Genomic DNA, 21190 nt, shown 5'->3' with positions numbered 1-21190 from the left:
GGTGAAACCCACAGTCCATTTCCCACAGGTTGAAACCCCTTGACATACCTATTGGAACAGCCATGCTCTTGTGAGCATCTGTAATTCTCTATTATGACATCAACTAATGACTCTAAAGGTCTAGAGTAAACACACAAAAAGTCTTAAGGATGGGGGAAAATGTTCGAGTAGCGACCAGTGGCGGCATTATCCAGGGTGTCTACCAGACTGGAAAACTGGGAATTGTCAGGGAATTTCTCAAAAAATTGACAAAAATCCAAAAAAGTCAGGGAATTTTTCAAAGCCTAAAAAAAAATAAAAAAGTATGCAACCTTGAAGGGGCAACTCATATTTTCTCGAAAAAATTTCGCCTATGGCGCTGTAATTTTGTGTTTTATTGTTGTGTAGAACACTCACGAAGCGAATCCCGAGTTGCCGAGTGAACCCGGGATTCGCGAATCCCGGATTCGTGTGTAGAACCCAGCATTAGTAAGTCCACTCAGGAGTTAGTTACAGATTCCTCTTTCAAGCTCCTCCTCCTCCCCCGAAAAATGAATATAATAATACAAATCTAAATACGCCAGCCAATTTAGCTTGAAGGGAATGGAGAGTAACGCGCCTGCAACTTCCTGTACTTCTTCTATCTTCAATTTCTGGACGGTAAGTAAGTCCACTCAGGAGTTAGTTATAGATTCCTCTTTCTAGTCTTGAAAAAATTAATATTTTGTGATTGGTGTGTTTCAGGAACCAATGAAATCCAAAGCCCCACAGCTACATCTGGAATATAGATTTTATAAATTACTCGGATCTCATGGTAAGTAGTCGTATCCGGTCCAGTAGGAAGGTCTGGGTTCGAACCTCGGGTAGGTACAGTAGTAATCCACTGAATACTTCAGTAGTAATCCACTGAATACTATGTACGATTGGACAGCATTTAGCAGAAAATACCATCCATTAGGCAATCTCTCTTAGGGATGGTTCTTTTCTGCTCAATGCTGTCCTATTGTGGTCAAGACATTCGCCTTGTAAACAGGAGAGCGTGGGTTCAATCCCAGCCGAGATATGGAATTTTATCCTCGATATAATTTGAGAATTTGACCACAGTAATAGTAGTAGCCTACTGCTAGACTAAAGGGACTTTTCAGTCCTATGCGAGCAGTATAAATAAGCACTTTTATTATTATTACTCTCAAACAAAGTTGAGGATAAAATTTCACACCTCGTCTGAGATCGAGATATGGAATTTTATCCTCGATATAATTTGAGAATTTGACCACAGTAATAGTAGTAGCCTACTGCTGGAGTAAAGGGACTTTTCAATCCTGTGCGAGCAGTATAAATAAGCACTTTTATTGTTTTTACTCTCAAAATAAATAAGCACTTTTATTGTTTTTACTCTCAAACAAAGTTGAGGATAAAATTTCACACCTCGTCTGGGATTGAACCCACGTTCTCCTGATTACAAATCGGCGGCGGGCCACCACATCATCGAGAAAGGTTATGGTACAAGTTACAATAAGTTTGCTTTCATTGAACTCTCAGGTGTGAATCAAGAAAAATCACGAGGTAATGTTCGTGTCAACAAGAACAATAGTATTTTGTTGTTAGGTAATTGATTGATTTTTATTTTCCTTGTTTTTTTTTTTTTTCAAATTATACAACATCTCAAAATTAAAAATTTCATTTTTACTTTCCTTATTATTATTATTATTATTGCCTTTATTTTCACGTTCATAATACAATCGTAAGAACGTCACACACTACCCAATCTACCCATCTACCCGGGAATTAATAAATTATTATTTTTCGAGTCGCATGTTACAAATTTTTATTGCTCTTTCAACCACGTGTTTTGTCGATTTACGAGTATGTCGACAATGGGAGTATTTATTAACGAAATCGCTTCGGTCATAGAACTCTTTAGTGATGACGTCATACCCCCTGAAAAATATTTAAAAAATCAGGGACCCCAAAACGGATATTTCCACCCATTTCTCGCTTTTGAAAATTTGGACCGGTCACAATACTTTCTCATTACTCATTACCCTGTATAGGTTCTCTATACGTAAGGGTAATAGAAAGTAATAGTTGGACCAAGATGAGTTGGGAACCACTTATCTAAATCGAAATGACGTCACTCGCAAGAGATCTAAGTGTAGAAAAAATTATGCAAATTATATAAATATTAAATATTATATCCTCTTCTCCTCCTCTCCCCCTTCTCCTTCTAGTTTTAACTAGAAAAGTTTAATCTAAATTAATGCGACGTTGTCAGGTTGACATGTCTGTCACGTTCAATGGGAGAAACCGGAGATATGTTGCAGTGGAAGAGGGGAACAGAGATTTTGTTGTAGTGGAAAGAGGGGGCATACATAATGAATTTATTTTCACACAATTTTACTCTAGTTTTTTTATTTATTTTTTATCCGCTTTCCCTCTCTCCGTCTCTTTCTTAATCTCTTTTTATCCTCTCCCCTTCCTTCCTCTCTACCCCCCCTCTCTCTCTCTTTTTTTTCTCTTATCTCCTTTCCTCTCCTCTTTCATCTTTCTCTCTATTCTCCTCGTTCTCTCTCTTGTCTCCCGTGTTTCCTCTCTTCTCTTCCTTGCTCTCTCCTCTCTTTCTCATCCCCTCATCCGAGCACTCTGTTTGTTTATTTTTTTACGTCAGTTTTTCAAATTTAACAACACACCACTTAGAGAGGTCTCCCCCTATTCCTCCTCTCTCTCTCTTTCTCTCTCTTTCTCCTCTTCTCCCTCCCCTCTTACCCATCATTCTCGATCACTCTATTTTTTGAGTGAGAATTGACAAGGCGTTTGTTTGGCTATTGATTCGCTGTTGAACTTGAAACTCGAAAAAGAAGAACAAAGGGAGGAGAAGGAGGAGGAGGAGAAGTACAAGGTACAAGGAAGGACGGAGAAGAAGAAAAAGAAGAACGGGGAGAAGGGGAAGAGAAGGAGAAGAAAAAGAAGATGGAGAAGAAGAAGAGAAATAAGTAAATGTAAACAAGAACACATACCTATGGAGGAGAAGAAGAAGAAGACGAAAAAGAAAGAATAAAAGAAATACTTAGAAGAGAGAAAAAAATAAATAAATTTAATTTAATAAAAAAAATAAATAAATAAAGAATAGACGTAGAAGAAGGAAGGATTTAGGAAAAGAAGAAGAAAGGACTATAGTTCATCCTGTTCATCCAGATCAATGTGACAGCAATGAGTCATCAACCTAAAATGAAGGAACCAATCAGATTGCAGGAAATCCTTACATTGTTGCAATTCAGGTAAAGGTCTATTTTTGATAAACTCTCTCTTCTAAAATACAGAGGTAGCTCTAAGTTCAGAGGTTGGATTCCAGAATAGGTAAGCTGGATATCGCCTTACCTGACTTTGTTTCACTGTCGGAGGAAGCACTGTGCAATATAGCTTCCCCTTTTAGAGATTCTCTACCATTGCACATGTTTGGCAACATTGCCTATTTTTTGCTGTCACATTGATCTGGACACACTATAAATAGTTAGACCTATAAGGTCAGACTATGTTCTCACTCTACATATTTTTTCCATTCCACTAAAATCCGTTGATGTCACTTCTTGCGCACTTTGTAAAGGTGTGTCCACGCATATAGTCGACCGGCTGTCGATCGATGTCGAAGGCCGCGGCCGGTTGACTATGTTTGGACACACCTTGTGCGAATTCCAATAGATATCGATCGACATTCGACATGGATCGACTTCGGTCGACTGTAGACGCACCTCTAGAGCTGAGGTTACCTACCCACCCGTACCTAGTGTAGTTTTATCACTCCATAGATATTTCCAGGTATTGTGTTTGTTATTATTTTTACTTATCTCTTGCTAAGCTAAGCAGTTTAGGTTTTTTTGTAGACTTATATTTTTAGAATTTCCTGCGTAACATTCCGTCTACAGGGTGCAATTTGAGCCTGGACTGTGTCTTCTATCGCCCATCTGATGAGGGACATTCTACGGGATGGGCTTGCTACGTCACAGACCACAGGAGTGAAACACTCATCTTATTTTTAAATGATGAGTGTTTTTCACCTTAAATACATATTTTTTTTAACCGACAGTCTACGAAATCAAATAGACTTTATACAGGGTGTTTAAAAAGTCTTTCCCAGGGATGGATTTCTCAAAAACCGCTTAAAATATCGAAAAATGCCGAGATTCGTCCTCATTTTTGGGGGATCGGTTTATTTTGCCATGAAGTTTGCCAAGTGCTAAGAAGAAGAAGAAGAAGAAGAAGAAGAAGAAGAAGAAGAAGAAGAAGGAAGAGCTCACGTAGGTGAGAACCCTACCACTTAAAATAAAGCCCCCCCCCCAAAAAAAAAGTTGCAGCCTTCCCATAGCCTTCCTTCCCCTTACCATCCATCAATTAGTTAATCTTAAACCAAATTTAAATTCAGTTTGTGGCCCGGCCATAGTACCAAAGATTGAAAAAAACCCATATCGTACCAACGATTAAAGATTTTATCAGTACCAATACCAACGATTAAAAAAACCCATATCGTCATTCACATTACACTCATTACAGACATAGCTGATATGATACAGACAGGCAGACATACTTGATGATTTATACAAGTGTTTTTCAAACTGTGTGCCGCGACACTCTAGAATCCAAAGAAAGATCAGATTTTGCTAAGCATAAATCTTCTTCTTCTTTTCCCGTGTACAGAGGGGTCGGCGTTTTTCGTCAGCTCCTCAATCAGCCCTAACAAGGGTGATTGCTTTGGGCTGACATTTGGTTTTGGCTTCGTTTGGCTGTGTTAAGCATAAATGTTTGTCATAAATGTGGTTCACCGCTTAATACACTTCGCCAATTTGACCCGGTTGCTGCCCGGGGCAAATTTTATCCTAAACAGATATAAGGTTCGTTCTCGGAACGGCTGGCTTTCTTCTGTCCTGTCTTCCTCCTCGATTTTGGTACGATTCATCGCCTACGGGAGCGTATGCCGTGACGTCAAAGTTCACGATTTACCGGTATTTTTTAAATCGATTTATCTCGGTATCTAGAAGTCCCTGAAGAAAAAGAAAAATTCCATTGGTCCTCATTTTTCCTGCTCTATGACTTTGAAACGTCACCCAAGTAAGCGTAAGCGCAACTGTTCTATTGGATGTTGGAAGCTTTTTCCGCCACGCACCTTCCGGCGGTCAGACAGATCTAAATCTGTCTGACAGACCGAGACCTGTCCGACAGTAAAAGCGTGAGTGGCCGGCCTTAGGTATAATTTATGTTAGACATTTATGTATGTATTAATGTATTATGTATCATTTATGTACCTATTATGTTATATTATGTATCATTTATGTACGTTGACGAGTACAGATGATGTGTTTAGACTATCAATAAAGAGACTTGAGTGATGTTGGCTTGTTTGGGTGAACACAGGAGATCTACAATTCTAGATGGTGATACAGGGTCTGATGTAGCAAAAGCAAGCAGCATTGCTACGAAATAGGTAAAAACGGCGGTAAAACACTCATCTTAAAAAAAAGTGATAGGGTGCCATAAGTTTATGAAATTTAGGGTGGAAGAACTCTATCATTGAGTTATTTCTCACTTCCCATTATTTAGAGTGTTGGAATTCTATAGTAAATATTGGAATTCTATAGTAAATCCTGATATTTTAGAGTTCAATATTAGAGTGGCGGCACCCAGTCACTCGGTTAGGCTTCCGGCACAACCTACAGATAAATAATATTAGGCCATTCGTACGTATAGAGAGCTAAATACATTTCTCTAAAGATAGGTAGTTCCACTTAGGAGGACTAGGTAGATAGGTACTTATCTAGCTGATGAATGATGGGTATAGGTAAACATGTTGTTTAAAGGTACCTAGAAAGCTTCTTTTTTTGGCAAATTCAAATCAAGTTTTCTGTCTTTTTTACATACCTACCTACTGTTTTCACAGTTTTGTCGTCAATAGTTATTTGGATTTTCCCGCAACATGTTTACACAGGATTTGACCTTCCATTTTCTTTGGTCTGAGTTGATGCAGGTTGTAACGTGCATCCCAAATGTTCTTTGTATTCCATTATGTTGTAGGCCGACCACTTACGTTCTGACTGTCTGTGTCTGACTGATATATGTTTGTTTAATGTAGGCCTGTCAGACCGCTCGAACGTGTGGGGCCGAAAAAGCTTCCGACTTCTATGTAGATCTCTTAGGCTGAAAACAGATTGGAGCGGTGGGCTTAGAGCATTGAGCTTTTTGCCCTCAGCTCTATGCGGTTTGGATTCGTCTCTTTTCTCTACCTGCTCGATGCGCTCGCTATGCTCTTCGCTCAATCGCTTCATTCTGTTTTTAGCTCAAGACTGTCTGAAGATTGGAATGGAGGAGTTGCAATTGGGAAAATATTATGAATAAAAGGTCGATTCCTACGTAAAAAGTTGTGAAGCTATCGCCCATCTGATGAGGGACATTCTACGGGATGGGCTTGCTACGTCACAGACCACAGGAGTCTAACGTAGCAGTTGTTTCAATACTACGAAATAAAAGCGGGTGTGAAACACTCATCTTATTTTTAAATGATGAGTGTTTTTCACCTTAAATACATTTTTTTTAACCGACAGTCTACGAAATCAAATAGACTTTATACAGGGTGTTTAAAAAGTCTTTCCCAGGGATGGATTTCTCAGAAACCGCTTAAAATATCGAAAAATGCCGAGATTCGTCCTCATTTTTTGGGGGATCGGTTTATTTTGCCAAGTGCTAAAGTGAGACCATGCTCTTGTGAGCATCTGTATTATGAAATCAACTAATGACTCTAATGTGAGATGAGTCATACGGTTGCACAGATGTGAGGTCTAGTTGGCCAGAGTACCAATAGAGTTAGGTAGGTACCTACCTAGTACCAATAGAGTTAGGTAGGTACCTAGTACCAATAGAGCTGGGTAGGTACCTACCTTATTATTATGTTAAGGCGGTCTCTTCCTGATCCCTAAGTAATGTGCCGCGTCCATTTTAGTTTAGGACTATTGCACTGCAAAACTAGGTACCTACCTAGTTTTGCTTTCTATTGTAAGTAACCATACCCTTTGACCTGTTGTTGGAAAAACAAGCTGGGCCCGTCCCTCCGGGAATTTTTTAGCCCGTAGTTTATTCGATCGTGATTAGAGAAAATCAGTACCTATGTACGTACCTAAGTACCTAATTTGTTTAATATTCAGTTTACTATTATTCTTCATATTTTTTGATTTTACTTTCATGTAATGATTTAAAATCAAGACTAGAGCCCGTTCTCCCTTTATTCCCAATATAATGTTTAAATTGATTTTACTTTCATGTAATGATTTAAAATCAAGACTAGAGCCCGTTCTCCCTTTATTCCCAATATAATGTTTAAGTTACCCATTCATTTATTGGCCTTCCTCGGCGTAGCCTAACATAGGTAACGCTAAAATCGGTCTTAAATGATCGACTGAAGTGTTATCAAAACTTTCTCGCTTTGATTTCATAGGTTGTCGCGACAGATTTCGAGATCAGAGCTAATTTGTGTGAAAAAATGTGAAACAAAATCCCCCAAAAACCAGTTTTTTTTGGTATTTTGGCTTTATGGTTCTCTCTACAAAATACCACCATTTTCGTGTTCCTGGTAAAAAGACCTTTAATTTGATATACTTATAGGTCGACCAGGTTTGGATAAGTCCTTCTATGGGGACAGACCGAGTGACAGACAGACGACACCGGAGCGAATACAATAGTCCGTCCCTTATACTTTTTTATTACTATTGTAATAACTAATAATAAAGGAAGGACGGACTAAAAAGTAGTACCTATCTAAAGTAGACTAAAGACTAATCTTTCATAAAATCCATCTGACAAAACAAGTGGGAACAGGCTCAGGCATAATAGAAAGCCCAGAAAATCAGATAAATTCCACGACATGTGGGTTCTAAGTTGGCTGAACTTTTTTAAAGAGGTTTGATAGAGGGAACTAAAACTGCTAAGGTCTTATCGTCCCGAAAGCGAAGAGAGAAGGAGGACAGGATAGGAGAAAGCCAGCCGTTCCGAGAACGAACATTATCCCATCAGGATAAAATCCGCAAAAAAAAAAAAAAAAAAAAATAGAGAGTGTTATAAATTTATAAAATTTAGGGTGGAAGAACTCTATCATTGAGTTATTTCTCACTTCCCATTATTTAGGGTGTTGGAATTCTATAGTAAATATTGGAATTCTATAGTAAATCCTGATATTGTAGAGTTCAATATTAGAGTGGCGGCACCCAGTCACTCGGTTAGGCTTCCGGCATCTTAGTTTTTCTCTCCATGTGGGGAGTCAGAAAGATGTGGTTCAGAGTTCTCCTATAACACAGTGTTCTTCTTCTTTTTCTTCGCCTTTTCCCGTGTTCAGACGGGGTCGGCGTTTGTCATCAGACTCTCAATCAGCTTTACAGTGATCGCTTTGAGGCCAACTGGTTTTGGCTAAACAAAGTTTTCCGAGTAAATGCCCTTCGCACTCAACCTTTTGCGATTTATTTCGCAAGAGAATTCTTCTATAACATAGTGGGGGTAATTATTTGCTGGACCCAGTAGACCCTGTATAAACTAATGTACCAGAACACATCATTGGTGTTAATGTACCTTCCATGAGGCTTCGGTATCAACCAGCATAAATAGATACGACACATAAAACAGCATATAATAAATAGGTAGAGATATACCCTGTATAAACTAATGTACCAGAACACATCATTGGTGTTAATGTACCTTCCATGAGGCTTCGGTATCAACCAGCATAAATAGACACAACACATAAAACAGCATAGAATAAATAGGTAGAGATACATTAGTATGCTTTGCCTACCTGTGTGTGCTGTATTTAGATTTCAGACTGTCAAGGAGGTACCCCCATATAGCCTGCTTATTGCCTAACCTTGCACTCTATCAATAGGTTGGATATTGATTGACTATTTACTTTCCATTTTTAAGCTGTCAAAAAAAACAGCCATTTTCTTGTTAAACTCAAACCATCGATACTTACTTTTATGGTGAAAAGGTCGACCCGGTTTGGATATAAGTCCTTCTATGGGGACAGACAGACAGACGAAACCGAAGCGAATACAATAGTCCGTCCCTTATACCTTTTTATTACTATCGTAATAATAAAGGAAGGATGGACTAAAAAGAAAGGGAGGGAAGGCGAGAAATAGGTGGTAGAAATTGGAAGTGTGTACTGTGTATTAGGTAGTAAGAAAAGAGAGGGGAAGGGAAGGAAGGAAAAGTGGTTATTTAAAGGAGGGAAAAGAAGGAAGGAGATAATTAAGAGGAAGGGAAAGAAGGAAGAATTGTATTTAGGGGAAGGAAGACAGAGGAGGGAGACTGAAAGGACGGACTAAAAGCAAAGGGAGGGAAGGAGAGAAATAGGTGGTAGAAATTGGAAGTGTGTACTGTGTAGGTAGTAAGAAAAGAGAGGGGAAGGGAAGGAAGGAAAAGTGGTTATTTAGAGGAGGGAAAAGAAGGAAGGAGATAATTAAGAGGAAGGGAAAGAAGGAAGAATCGTATTTAGGGGAAGGAAGACAGAGGAGGGAGACTGGTCAAAAGGAAGCCATATAGGTACATTAAGTAAGACGTTTTTAGTCGTTCAGGCTGTTCGCTCACGGGTGCTAATCGTTTCTTTGAAAAACCTATGAAAATGACAGAGATTCTCTACTCTCTGTCAAAGAGTCTACGCTTTGATGATGGGCCTAAAGGTAAAAAAGAAACACACTGCTCTCACTTCACGTGAACTCATGTGACATTTGAATATTTTTCTGACGTTTTTTTTTTTTTTAAGACATGTGTTTTACCGCCGTTTTTATTTCGTAGCAATGAAACAACTGCTACATTAAACGCATGTGGTCTGTGTAGTAGCATGCCCCTCATCAGAAGGTGCCGCGTCCATTTTAGTTTAGGACTATTGCACTGCAAAACTAGGTACCTACCTAGTTTTGCTTTCTATTGTAAGTAACCATACCCTATGACCTGTTGTTGGAAAAACAAGCTGGGCCCGTCCCTCCGGGAATTTTTTAGCCCATAGTTTATTCGATCGTGATTAGAGAAAATCAGTACCTATGTACTTGTACCTAAGTAAGTACCTAATTTGTTTAATATTCAGTTTATTATCATTCTTGATTTGATTTTACTTTCATGTAATGATTTAAAATCAAGACTAGAGCCCTCAGGCATAAAAGGAAGCCCAGAAAATCGGATAAATTCCACGACATGTGGGCTCTAAGTTGGCTGAACTTTTTTAAAGAGGTTTGATAGAGGGAACTAAAACTTCTAAGGTCTTATCGTCCCTAAAGCGAAGAGAGACGGAGGACAAGATAGGAGAAAGTCATCCTTTCCGAGAACGAACCTTATCCCTTCAGGATAAAATCCGGCCCGGGCTGGAATCGAACCCTGTGTTTCTACCTTTACAGTTAGATTGGAGAAACACGATTTCGAACCGTGACCGAAGTGCCTTCTACAATTTTCCTCAGGTTTTTTTTTACACAGATCTATGTTTTCGTAAAGGAGAGAATAGACGAGAACGTAAGGAAAACGACAGTCGTAACGAGATTTGTTTACGAAATTCCGTGAAAACGACGCGAAGGAACGTAATGAACCCTGTTGCCAGTTGTTCTGTTTTATCCCCCGCTTTTAGGGGCAGTGCCGTATTTAGGCTATTGATTGATCAACAATTCAATATAGGTTTTTTTTTTTTCTTTCTCTTACCTCCTTCTCCCTATTCCTCTTCTTTTCCCTTTTCTTCCTTATCCTCGTCCTCTTCCCCTTCTCCTGCTTCCCCTCCTCTCAGTTCAGACTTATGTGGCGTATGGTACAGGTGGGCCAATAAATGTTACGTTTTTTAGGTGGGCGAATAAATGGTACACTTACCCTATGTAGCTGATGAATGATGGTATTATAGGTAAACATGTTGTCTAAAGGTACCTAGAAAGCTTCTTTTTTTTTGGCAAATTCAAATCAAGTTTTCTGTCTTTTTTACATACCTACTGTTTTCACAGTTTTGTCGTCAATAGTTATTTGGATTTTCCCGCAACATGTTTACACAGGATTTGACCTTCCATTTTCTTTGGTCTGAGTTGGTGCAGGTTGTAACGTGCATCCCAAGTGTTCTTTGTATTCCATTATGTTGTAGGCCGACCACTTACGTTCTGACTGTCTGACAGATATATGTCTGTTTAATCTAGGCCTGTCAGACCGCCCGAACGTGTGGGGCGGAAAAAGCTTCCGACTTCTATGTAGATCTCTCTTAAAACCACCTTCTCGCCCATCTGATGAGAGGCATACTACTTACGGGATGGGCATGCTACGACACAGGCCACAAGGGTCTAATGTAGCAGTTGTTCCATTGCTACGAAATAAAAACGGCGGTGGAACACTCATCTTTTTTTCTAATGTAGCGTTTTTTCCATTTCTACGAAAAAAAAACGGGGGTGGAACCCCTTTTTTTTTTTTTTTTTTTTTAAAAAAAAAAAACAACAGATTGGAGCGGTGGCTTAGACTGGCTTAGAGCATTGAGCTTTTTGCCCTCAGCTCTATGCGGTTTGGATTCGTCTCTTCTCTCTACCTGCTCGATGCGCTCGCTATGCTCTTCGCTCCATTCTGTTTTTAGCTCAAGACTGTCTGAAGATTGGAATGGAGGAGTTGCAATTGGGAAAATATTATGAATAAAAGTTGTGAAAAATCCAAATCTGAGGTCAAAACTCCGAAAAAGTAACTTTTAAAGGTCGAAAATTCAATTTTTAATTGCCGTTCTAACGAAAAAGTTCAAAGAGTTGTGACGTCAGATTTCACGTCAAACGTTGCAATTCAGGTAAAGGTCTATTTTTGATAAACTCTCTCTTCTAAAATACAGAGGTAGCTCTAAGTTCAGAGGTTGGATTCCAGAATAGGTAAGCTGGATATCGCCCAGCTTGACTTTGTTTCACTGTCGGAGGAAGCACTGTGCAATATAGCTTCCCCTTTTAGAGATTCTCTACCATTGCACATGTTTGGCAACATTGCCTATTTTTTGCTGTCACATTGATCTGGACACACTATAAATAGTTAGACCTATAAGGTCAGACTATGTTCTCACTCTACATATTTTTTCCATTCCACTAAAATCCGTTGATGTCACTTCTTGCGCACTTTGTAAAGGTGTGTCCACGCATATAGTCGACCGGCTGTCGATCGATGCCTCCTCCTCCTCCTCCGCAGATGACCCCCCTCCTCACGGGTTCCCCCGCGTCTACTTCTTCGGCAAGGTAATGGACAAGACCGACAAACCCAGTGGCGGGGGCTACCAGGCCCTCGTCCTGAGTCTCCTGGGTCCATCCCTGCAGGATCTGTTCGAACTGTGCGGGTTCCGGTTCTCCCTGAAGACGGTCCTGATGATTGCCCAGCAGCTGGTAAAATTTCCCTTTTCCTACTCCTTTACTTCCTTCCTTAAAACGTCCCTGAAAACTAAAAAAAAAAGAAGATTTTTGATAGAGGGAACTGTAACAGCTAAGGTCTTATCGTCCCCAAAGCGAAGAGAGAAGGAAGACAGGATAGGGGAAAGCTTGCCGTTCCGAGAACGAACATTATCCCTTCAGGATAAAATTCGCTCCGGACGGGAATCGAATCGACGACCTAGCGCTTACAAGGCAGACGCGCTACCAACCAAGCTAACTAGGCTGGCAAACTTTCTTTAAGACGAGCGATTTGGCTCTAAAAAGTGAACATCAATCATTTCAGCAGATCATGCACATTACTTTCCTTCCTACCTATAAGATAAGAAATAGTAAAAAAAAAAAAAAAAAAAATCTTCAATATGATGAAACCATAATTATTCAGTAGTTCAAACCTCATAATACTGACAATCCTGAAATGCCAAATGCCCAAAAAGGGTATTTTAATCCCACTTATAACTATTATGCCCATTGACGCATTTCATTCTGTCAGCAATCCAACAGTAAGTAAGTAGTCGAATGGTATTTCAAGCAAACATTTTCATGCCATTGAATGGCAGCCATTCTAAACCTGGTGACGTCATAACCTGCGACATTTGTCGACAGCGATAGAGGTAACAGGTAACTATTTGTAAAACGACAGCAATGTCGAGACGACACCGAAGCGAATACAATAGTCCGTCCCTTATACCTTTTTATTACTATTGTAATAATGAAGGAAGGACGGACTAAAAAAGAGGAAAAAGTTTTGGATTTATTTACGGTTTCTTTCGCTTGGCCTGTTTACATCAGGGGGTGTTCAGACCCATAATGTTTGCGGGACAAAAACTCAATACTTGAGGTAGTGTGCGGGTCACTGAATAATTCTTGGGGAACAGGTAGTAGACCATCTTAGTCTGGCTGTAGGACTTTAAACAGAGAGGATACCAGCCTAAAATTTCCCTTGCTAAAGAATAGCAACTTTAAGGTTGAGTGCGAAGGGTATTCACCGTAAAAAATTTGTACATAATACATGATTATTTACTATAAGAAAAAAATCTGTATAAATTGTTATGTATTCCTATGCTATTTCTTGTCGTGTTGATGATTTGTGTATTGGAACAAAGAAGAGAATCTTGGTTGAAGGATACAAAGACGGTCACCCGTGTGTTGCTAGAGAGGAAAGACCTTGCTTTGGACTTGTAGTAGAGCCAGAGAGTATTTGAACGAACAAAGCGAGGTTTTTTTTCCTGTATAGGTAGAAACACACTACCATCACGTCATGTCACGTCACGTGAAGTCAGAAAGATGTCACGGGACGTGATAGTAGTGTAGCTTGCTGTTATGAACTGCTCGTAGCATTTTTTTTTTTTTTTTTTTTTGAAAGAGTAATACACAGGCTGCATTACCAATGTGAAAAAAACATTTTCATTGTGGGAGATTAAAGCAATCCGTAATATTCAATATTCTGGTAATGCCACCACTGGTCACTACTCGATTCAAGCCCTCAATTTTCCTCACGAGACTGAGTGTCCCCCGTAGTCCAAGCAGAGCCGAAAAAATTCGACTCTGTCGGGAATCGAACTCGGAACCTCCGGTTTGCAAGCCTAGTGTGATAACCACTCGGCAACGAAGTTCTCGCTATACATATTAAAGTATAATAATGTTATGTAGACGTATGAAACTATGAACCTCTGATTCTTATTCTTGTGAAGGTATCCAACTATTCATGATGGTAGTGTGATGACAATAATACATAATTATTTACTATAAGAAAAAAATCTGTATAAATTGTTATGTATTCCTATGCTATTTCTTGTCGTGTTGATGATTTGTGTATTGGAACAAAGAAGAGAATCTTGGTTGAAGGATACAAAGACGGTCACCCGTGTGTTGCTAGAGAGGAAAGACCTTGCTTTGGACTTGTAGTAGAGCCAGAGAGTATTTGAACGAACAAAGCGAGATTTTTTTTTCTGTATAGGTAGAAACTACCATCACGTCACGTTACGTCACGTGAAGTCAGAAAGATGTCACGGGACGTGATAGTAGTGTAGCTGTTATGAACGAAATTAGTACCTAGAATATTGTGTGAAAACTTTGAACTATTACTAACTCCCCATGAGTTCATGTGACGTGATGGTAGTGTGTTTCTACCGTAGGGGCTTTAACTCTTGGTACTCTTAATGGTAGGTCGCTCTTGCCGACTCATCAGGTGGACTAAATAGAATATACCTACCCTGTTTATTCTGCCAGAATGAGACTGAAAAGTCCCTTTACTCCCGCGGTCTAAACAAGGTCTCGTGTATTTGGTACAAAATAGGTGTAAATTTTTTTTTTTTTTGCTTTTGTTGATAGCTTTTAGGTAGCAGTTCAAATTTATTATCATTTTTAAAGGTATGTCCACACACAGTTGACGGCCGTCGATCGACCATGTTTCGACACACCTCAAGAGGTTTGACAGAGGGAACTGTACGTAACTGCTAAGGTCTTATCGTCCCGAAAGCGAAGAGTAAAGGAACACAGCTAGGAAAAGAGAAAGCCGGCCGTTCCAACCTCATCTGGTTTAGGATAAAATTCTAAAATTGGTGTCGGGCCAGATTCGAACCCGCGACCTCGCGCTTATAAGGCAGACGCGCTATCCTCCAAGCTCCAACTAGTGCTAACTAGGCTGAAAAAAAAAAGAAAAAAGAAAAGAGTTTCTCATAGGTAACGAAAGTAAAAAATATGTGATGAATGGAACCCATGTTATTGTATTTCTGAATATTGTTTGGTAAGTCGGGTAGCCTGGGTGCCAATTGGTGTCCTGTCTTCCTTCTCTCTTCGATTTCGGGACGATAAGACCATAGCAGTTACAGTTCCCTCTGTCAAACCTCTTAAAAAAAAATACCTATAATATTGTGTGAAAACTTTGAGCTATTACTAACTCCCCATGAGTTCACGTGACGTGATGGTAGTGTGTTTCTACCGTAGGGGTTTTTCTTGGTACTCTAATGGTAGGTCACTCTTGCCGACTCATCAGGTGGACTAAATAGAATATACCTACCCTGTTTATACTGCCAGAATGAGACTGAAAAGTCCCTTTACTCCCGCAGTCTATAGAAGGTCTCGTGTATTTGGTACAAAATAGGTGTATTTTTTTTGATAGCTTTTAGGTAGCAGTTCAAATTTATTATCATTTTTAAAGGTGTGCCCACACATAGTTGAAGGCCGTCGATCGACCATGTTTCGACACACCTCAAGAGGTTTGACAGAGGGAACTGTACGTAACTGCTAAGGTCTCATCGTCCCGAAAGCGAAGAGAAAAGGAACACAGCTAGGAAAGGAGAAAGCCGGCCGTTCCAACCTCATCTGATGTAGGATAAAATTCTAAAATTGGTGTCGGGCCAGATTCGAGCCCGCGACCTCGCGCTTATAAGGCAGGCGCGCTATCCTCCGAGCTCTAACTAGTGCTAACTAGGCTGAAAAAAAGAAAAAAGAAAAGAGCTTCTTAAGAACTTTAGAGCTTAAAATTGAAAATACCCGGGTATTTATAAAAATTGGGTATTTACCCCAAAAATAAGTACCCGGGTATTTACCCGTCACTAGTCCCAATGTCCTGGGTTCGAATCCCGTGAACGGAGAAAATAAATGACTCCGCAATCCGGACCTTTTTGTTTCAAGCACAGAAGCTAAAAGAGTTAAGGGTGTGTCCCTTTAAAAGATATGTTTGTACACCTAAAGAAGCTGAGTATTAGCGCCTATGCGTAGGTAAAAGAATTACGTCTCCATCTCTTTTCAAAATGGTTTCTACATGTGACCAAAGATAGAAACAGTGGTACGTACATAAAATATTTGTGGCAAACATTTCATCAAAATTTGAGTATCTTAAAACCTAAATGAGGCAATTCATTTTGAAATTCTATTTTTTTTTTAAAGAGGTTTGACAGAGGGAACTGTAACTGCTAGGGTCTTATCGTCCCGAAATCGAAGAGAGAAGGAAAACAAGGTATAGAAGAAAGCCAGCCGTTCCGAGAACGAACATTATCCCATCAGGATAAAATCCGCCCCGGGCGGGAATTGAAAGACCTCTTCTTAGACTGTTGCGTTGAAGTTATTTTTTAGTGTCATCCTATAATGCCCGACCCTACCACAGAGAATTGTCAGGTAATTCAGAGTTTAAGAAATACTGGCCTCTGTAAGCCAAGAGGTTTACGTCAAAGAAAATCCTTGACACTGTATAACTCTCAGTGGCAAGATCGACCAAGAATAAGGTATGTTCTAATCTTCTGATACTTCTAATTTTATCTAATGCCACTTTTTCTCTCCTGCAGAGCAAAGTCGAAGGGACGACCTGGAGGCCCTGGGCCACATGTTCATGTACTTCCTCCGCGGCTCTCTACCCTGGCAAGGCCTCAAGGCGGACACCCTCAAGGAGCGCTACCAGAAGATTGGAGACACCAAACGCGCCACCCCCATCGAAGTGCTGTGTGAAGGACACCCAGGTAGACAGTCTGAGTTTAAACTTGGTTCAAGTTAAACTCTCGGATTAAAATATTTGATCGATTCTTAGGCGCAATGCACACTGTTTGGTATAAGTAGGGCCATTGGCTATAATAAACACCCTATGCTCTCTCTGTGTGAATCTATCCTTGAGAGTTCATTGCAACGGTCGTTAAATTAATTAGACTTATGGTGAATTTCACAAATGACTCAATGAAATATTTCACTAATAGGAGAATTTTCAATGATTATGAGAGGCATACTACGGGATGGGCATGCTACGACACAGGCCACATGGGTCTAATGTAGCGGTTGTTTCATTGCTACGAAATAAAAACGGCGGTGGAACACTCATCTTAAAAAAAAAAAAATAAAAAATCGAAATTTTCATCCTACTCATCAATTATCCAATTTTTCATTATTTTTCTTCTTTTTCCCTTGTTTCCAGTCCACGCCGGTAGGATCGCTGCAGACAGGGCACGAAACGATTCTATCACCGAGCAGGGAGAGAACCAATGACACCAAGAAGGTGAGTGTGCCTTCCAAATGGATAGGAGACGGGCAGTGTTCTATTTTCAAAATCCTTGTTAAATGACATTTTTGTTTTGCCAACACTCACACTTAACTTACAATTATCCTGGACGTATTTCAATGATCCTAAAAGGATTTTTTAATGACCCAAAAATTAGTTTTTTGAAAACTCCTCCTTTTTGGATCATTCAAAGCTCCCTTTTGGACAATTGAAAACTCCTTTTTTGGATGATTGAAAATTCTCCCATTAGTGAAATCTCTCATTAAGTTCATTGTTGAAATTCACCATTACTTTATCGTGTCCGAGAGCAACGAGTGTCCATGATAAAGTAAGTCTAATTATTCTATCCTAATCTATTTTATTCTACTTTGCAGAAGAGTTATCCACGTACCTCCGCTACGTTCGTCGGCTGGACTTCTTCGAAACGCCGGACTACGATCATTTGAGGCGAATCTTTGCCGAACTGTTTGAGAGGAGAGGCTATGTGGACGATGGAGAATTCGACTGGACCGGACGAGCTATGGTGAGTGTGCGTCTGTCTGTATGTCTGTAGGGTTCAATCTTTGTGGCAAAGCCACTATACTCAGGGCTAGGCTAGGCTAGGTTAGGCTTGAGGCGAATCTTTGCCGAACTGTTTGAGAGGAGAGGATATGTGGACGACGGAGAATTCGACTGGACCGGACGAGCTATGGTGAGTGTGTGTTTGTGCGTCTGTGTGTTTGTCTGTATGTCTGTGGGGGTACAAAACCGCTTGTTTACCGCTGCAGAAATGGTGGCATTCCTGCAATATATTTTTGCGGAAGAAAAGCTGCAGAAAAGGTGGCATTCATGTAGTGCATTTTTGCGGAAGAAAACCTTCATAGGAGAAAGAGTCGTGAGAGAATTACCCACATAAACGAAAATTAACACCAAATCAGGCTCCGATATCAGTATCAGAATCACCCTAACAATATTAATGGTAGAGTAATTGTTGGGCTTACGATATATCGTAAACCCAACAATTATCCAACCAAAAATGTCAGTAAGCTTAGTAAAGTACATATTGAGTAAGTCGGATACTGATTACCTGATACGGTGTTATTCCGCTGCTCCTTTTTTGGAAAGTATTTAGATTTTTTCATGTTCTTTCCTAACAATATTAATGGTAGAGTAATTGTTGGGCTTACGATACATCGTAAACCCAACAATTATCCAACCAAAAATGTCAGTAAGCTTAGTAAAGTACACATTGAGTAAATCGGATACTGATTACCTGATACGGTGTTATTCCGCTGCTCCTTTTTTGGAAAGTATTTAGATTTTTTCATGTTCTTTTGTAGCTTTGTCCAATTTTTGATAATAATGCTTGTGTCGATGTCTGCGTCGTAGCATGCTTCTCCTAAACCTAGTACCTACTTATAGTATGTCCATTTATCCCTTTCTAAGCTTCTCCACTCTCACTGAAGCTAAACCTCTCCGACCTTGTTTTGTGTTAATGTTAGGCTGCTTAGACAATTAATACGTGTACAGTTAATAATTTTCTTTAAATAAGGTTAGGTTAGGTCTTTTTGAGGGATAAGACCTTTAGAAACAAGGATAATATGTAATAAAAAAAACTATCGATTTTTTGATAAACTATCGATAACTATCGATGGCGCCGACTATCGATAGTTCTCCTCCTCTAATGTTTGCGGGACAAAAACTTAACACTTGAGGTAGTGTGCGGGTCACTGAATAATTCTTGGGGAACAGGTAGTAGACCATCTTAGTCTGGCTGTGGGACTTTAAACAGAGGGGATACCAGCCTAAAATTTCCCTCGCTAAAGAATAGCAACTTTAAGGTTGAGTGCGAAGGGTATTCACTCGTGAAAAAATTGTAGCCAAAACCAAATGTCAGCCCAAATCAATCACTGATTGAGAGGCTGACGAAAAACGCCGACCCTGTCTGACCACTGGAAAAGGCGAAGAAGAAGACTCGGCAGTTTTTTTTTCTCTCGATTTCCATAGAATTTGGCAGAGTTGTTTAACACATTAACAATTAATTTTCTTCATCAATTTTTGGGTCCCTTAGGGACTTTTTTAAGTACTAACTTTTGTTTTTAGGACCTTTCATGGACGAAACCCTTCTCATATACTGTCAGATTCATGTCATACTTTTTATTCCATTCGTTAACACTTTGTTTTCCGTTCATAATAGGTAAGTTGAACCTGAACTCACCTTTCTCATAAAGATGTGAAAAGAGAGCGAGTGTTTCTCAACAATCCAGATATGTTTTTTGCAACAATACAGCAACTTTTTCCAATCTCCAGACTTGTTTCTGAAACATTTTTCTTAGCGAAATGAAAGTTGCTCAACGTTTTCCAACATTGGCGCAAGTGTTGCGAACCAAATGGCCCCGGAATAGAAACTGTTTTTTTAAGGAGTTCTTACGTCGCGGTGGTTTTCCGTGTTTGATTTCAGACTTTGGACTAGCCAAGGAATACATTGATGTAGATACGAACAAGCATATTCCGTATCGAGAACATAAGAGCCTCACGGGAACGGCGAGGTATATGAGTATCAACACACATTTAGGCAAAGGTGAGTCCCAATTAGTGATGGGTCGTCATATTCCGTATCGAGAACATAAGAGCCTCACGGGAACGGCGAGGTATATGAGTATCAACACACATTTAGGCAAAGGTGAGTCCCAATGTCCTTTTCTTAGACTGTTGTGTTAAAGTTATTGTTTAGTGTCATCTTATAATGCCCGATCCTACTACAGAGAATTGTCAGGTAATCCAGAATTTAAGAAATACTGGCCTCTGTAAGCCAAAAGGTTGACGTCAAAGAAAATCCTTGACACTGTGTATGTAACTCTGAGTGGTAAGATCGGCCAAGAATAAGGTATGTTCTAACCTTCTGATACTTCTAATTTTATCTAATGCCACTTTTTCTCTCCTCCAGAGCAAAGTCGAAGGGACGACCTGGAGGCCCTGGGCCACATGTTTTGGAACCCATGTTATTGTATTTCTGAATATTGTTTGGTAAGTCGGGTAGCCTGGGTGCCAATTGGTGTGCCTGTCTGCTGTTATTTGGCCTGTCTGCTGTTATTTGGTTTGTCTGGTGTCTGGCTAGATGGTACTCTCACTCTATGTCTGCAGATGTTTTGTTATGGTCTTGTGATTTGGTCTGGTTTCGTGAGGTATTCTGTACTATTTTACAGAGTGTATCAAAACAAGTGTAGTCAGCCTAGCTAGCTTGGAAGGTAGCGCGCCTGCCTTGTAAGCGCTAAGCGCTAATTAAATACTCGTAGTTAGGTATATGGACATCTTTAAAACGGCTAGATGGTACTCTCACTCTATGTCTGCAGATGTTTTGTTATGGTCTTGTGATTTGGTCTGGTTTCGTGAGGTATTCTGTACTATTCTACAGAGTGTATCAAAACAAGTGTAGTCAGCCTAGTTAGCTTGGAAGATAGCGCGTCTGCCTTGTAAGCGTTAAGCGCTAATTAAATACTCGTAGGTATATGGACATCTTTAAAAGGGAAATATTTTCAGCCTTGTTAGCTTGGAGGGTAGCGTAAGTAAGTGGTCGCGGGTTCGATTCCCGCCCGGGGAGAACTTTATCCTTAACAGATGTGATTCGTTATCGGAACGGCTGGCTTTCTCCTATCCTGTCCTCTTGTCAATTTCGGGACGATAAGACCTCCGTTCTTAAGTTGTGTACTTACGTCCACATCACATAGTTGACGGCGCTTGATCGATGATTGAAACCGTCCACACTGCCTCGACAATATAGATTCACCATGAATCTATCGCCATG

The 21190-nt window shown here is 39.9% G+C and overlaps 1 protein-coding gene and 1 long non-coding RNA gene across 2 annotated transcripts in view; both read left to right on the top strand.

Moving 5' to 3' along the window:
* Positions 1 to 21190, top strand: part of LOC103506322 (casein kinase I) — a 39157-nt gene that overhangs the window by 8019 nt on the left and 9948 nt on the right. Inside the window, exons 2-5 of the mRNA XM_026821395.1 lie at positions 724 to 793; positions 12184 to 12429; positions 16706 to 16876; positions 17781 to 17929. Of these exons, the coding sequence (XP_026677196.1) occupies positions 724 to 793; positions 12184 to 12429; positions 16706 to 16876; positions 17781 to 17929 (636 nt within the window). The remainder of the gene's footprint in view (positions 1 to 723; positions 794 to 12183; positions 12430 to 16705; positions 16877 to 17780; positions 17930 to 21190) is intronic.
* On the top strand, positions 3201 to 11946 carry LOC113466206. The gene is made up of 2 exons (XR_003390676.1): positions 3201 to 3257; positions 11798 to 11946. It is a non-coding gene; the product is annotated as an uncharacterized LOC113466206 (long non-coding RNA).

The sequence above is a fragment of the Diaphorina citri genome, unplaced genomic scaffold, assembly GCF_000475195.1.
Source record: "Diaphorina citri unplaced genomic scaffold, Diaci psyllid genome assembly version 1.1 scaffold227, whole genome shotgun sequence".
Classification (NCBI taxonomy): Eukaryota; Metazoa; Arthropoda; class Insecta; order Hemiptera; family Psyllidae; genus Diaphorina; species Diaphorina citri.
The sequence above is the reverse complement of the archived record's forward strand: the minus strand, read 5'-3'. Positions and strand labels throughout refer to the sequence as shown.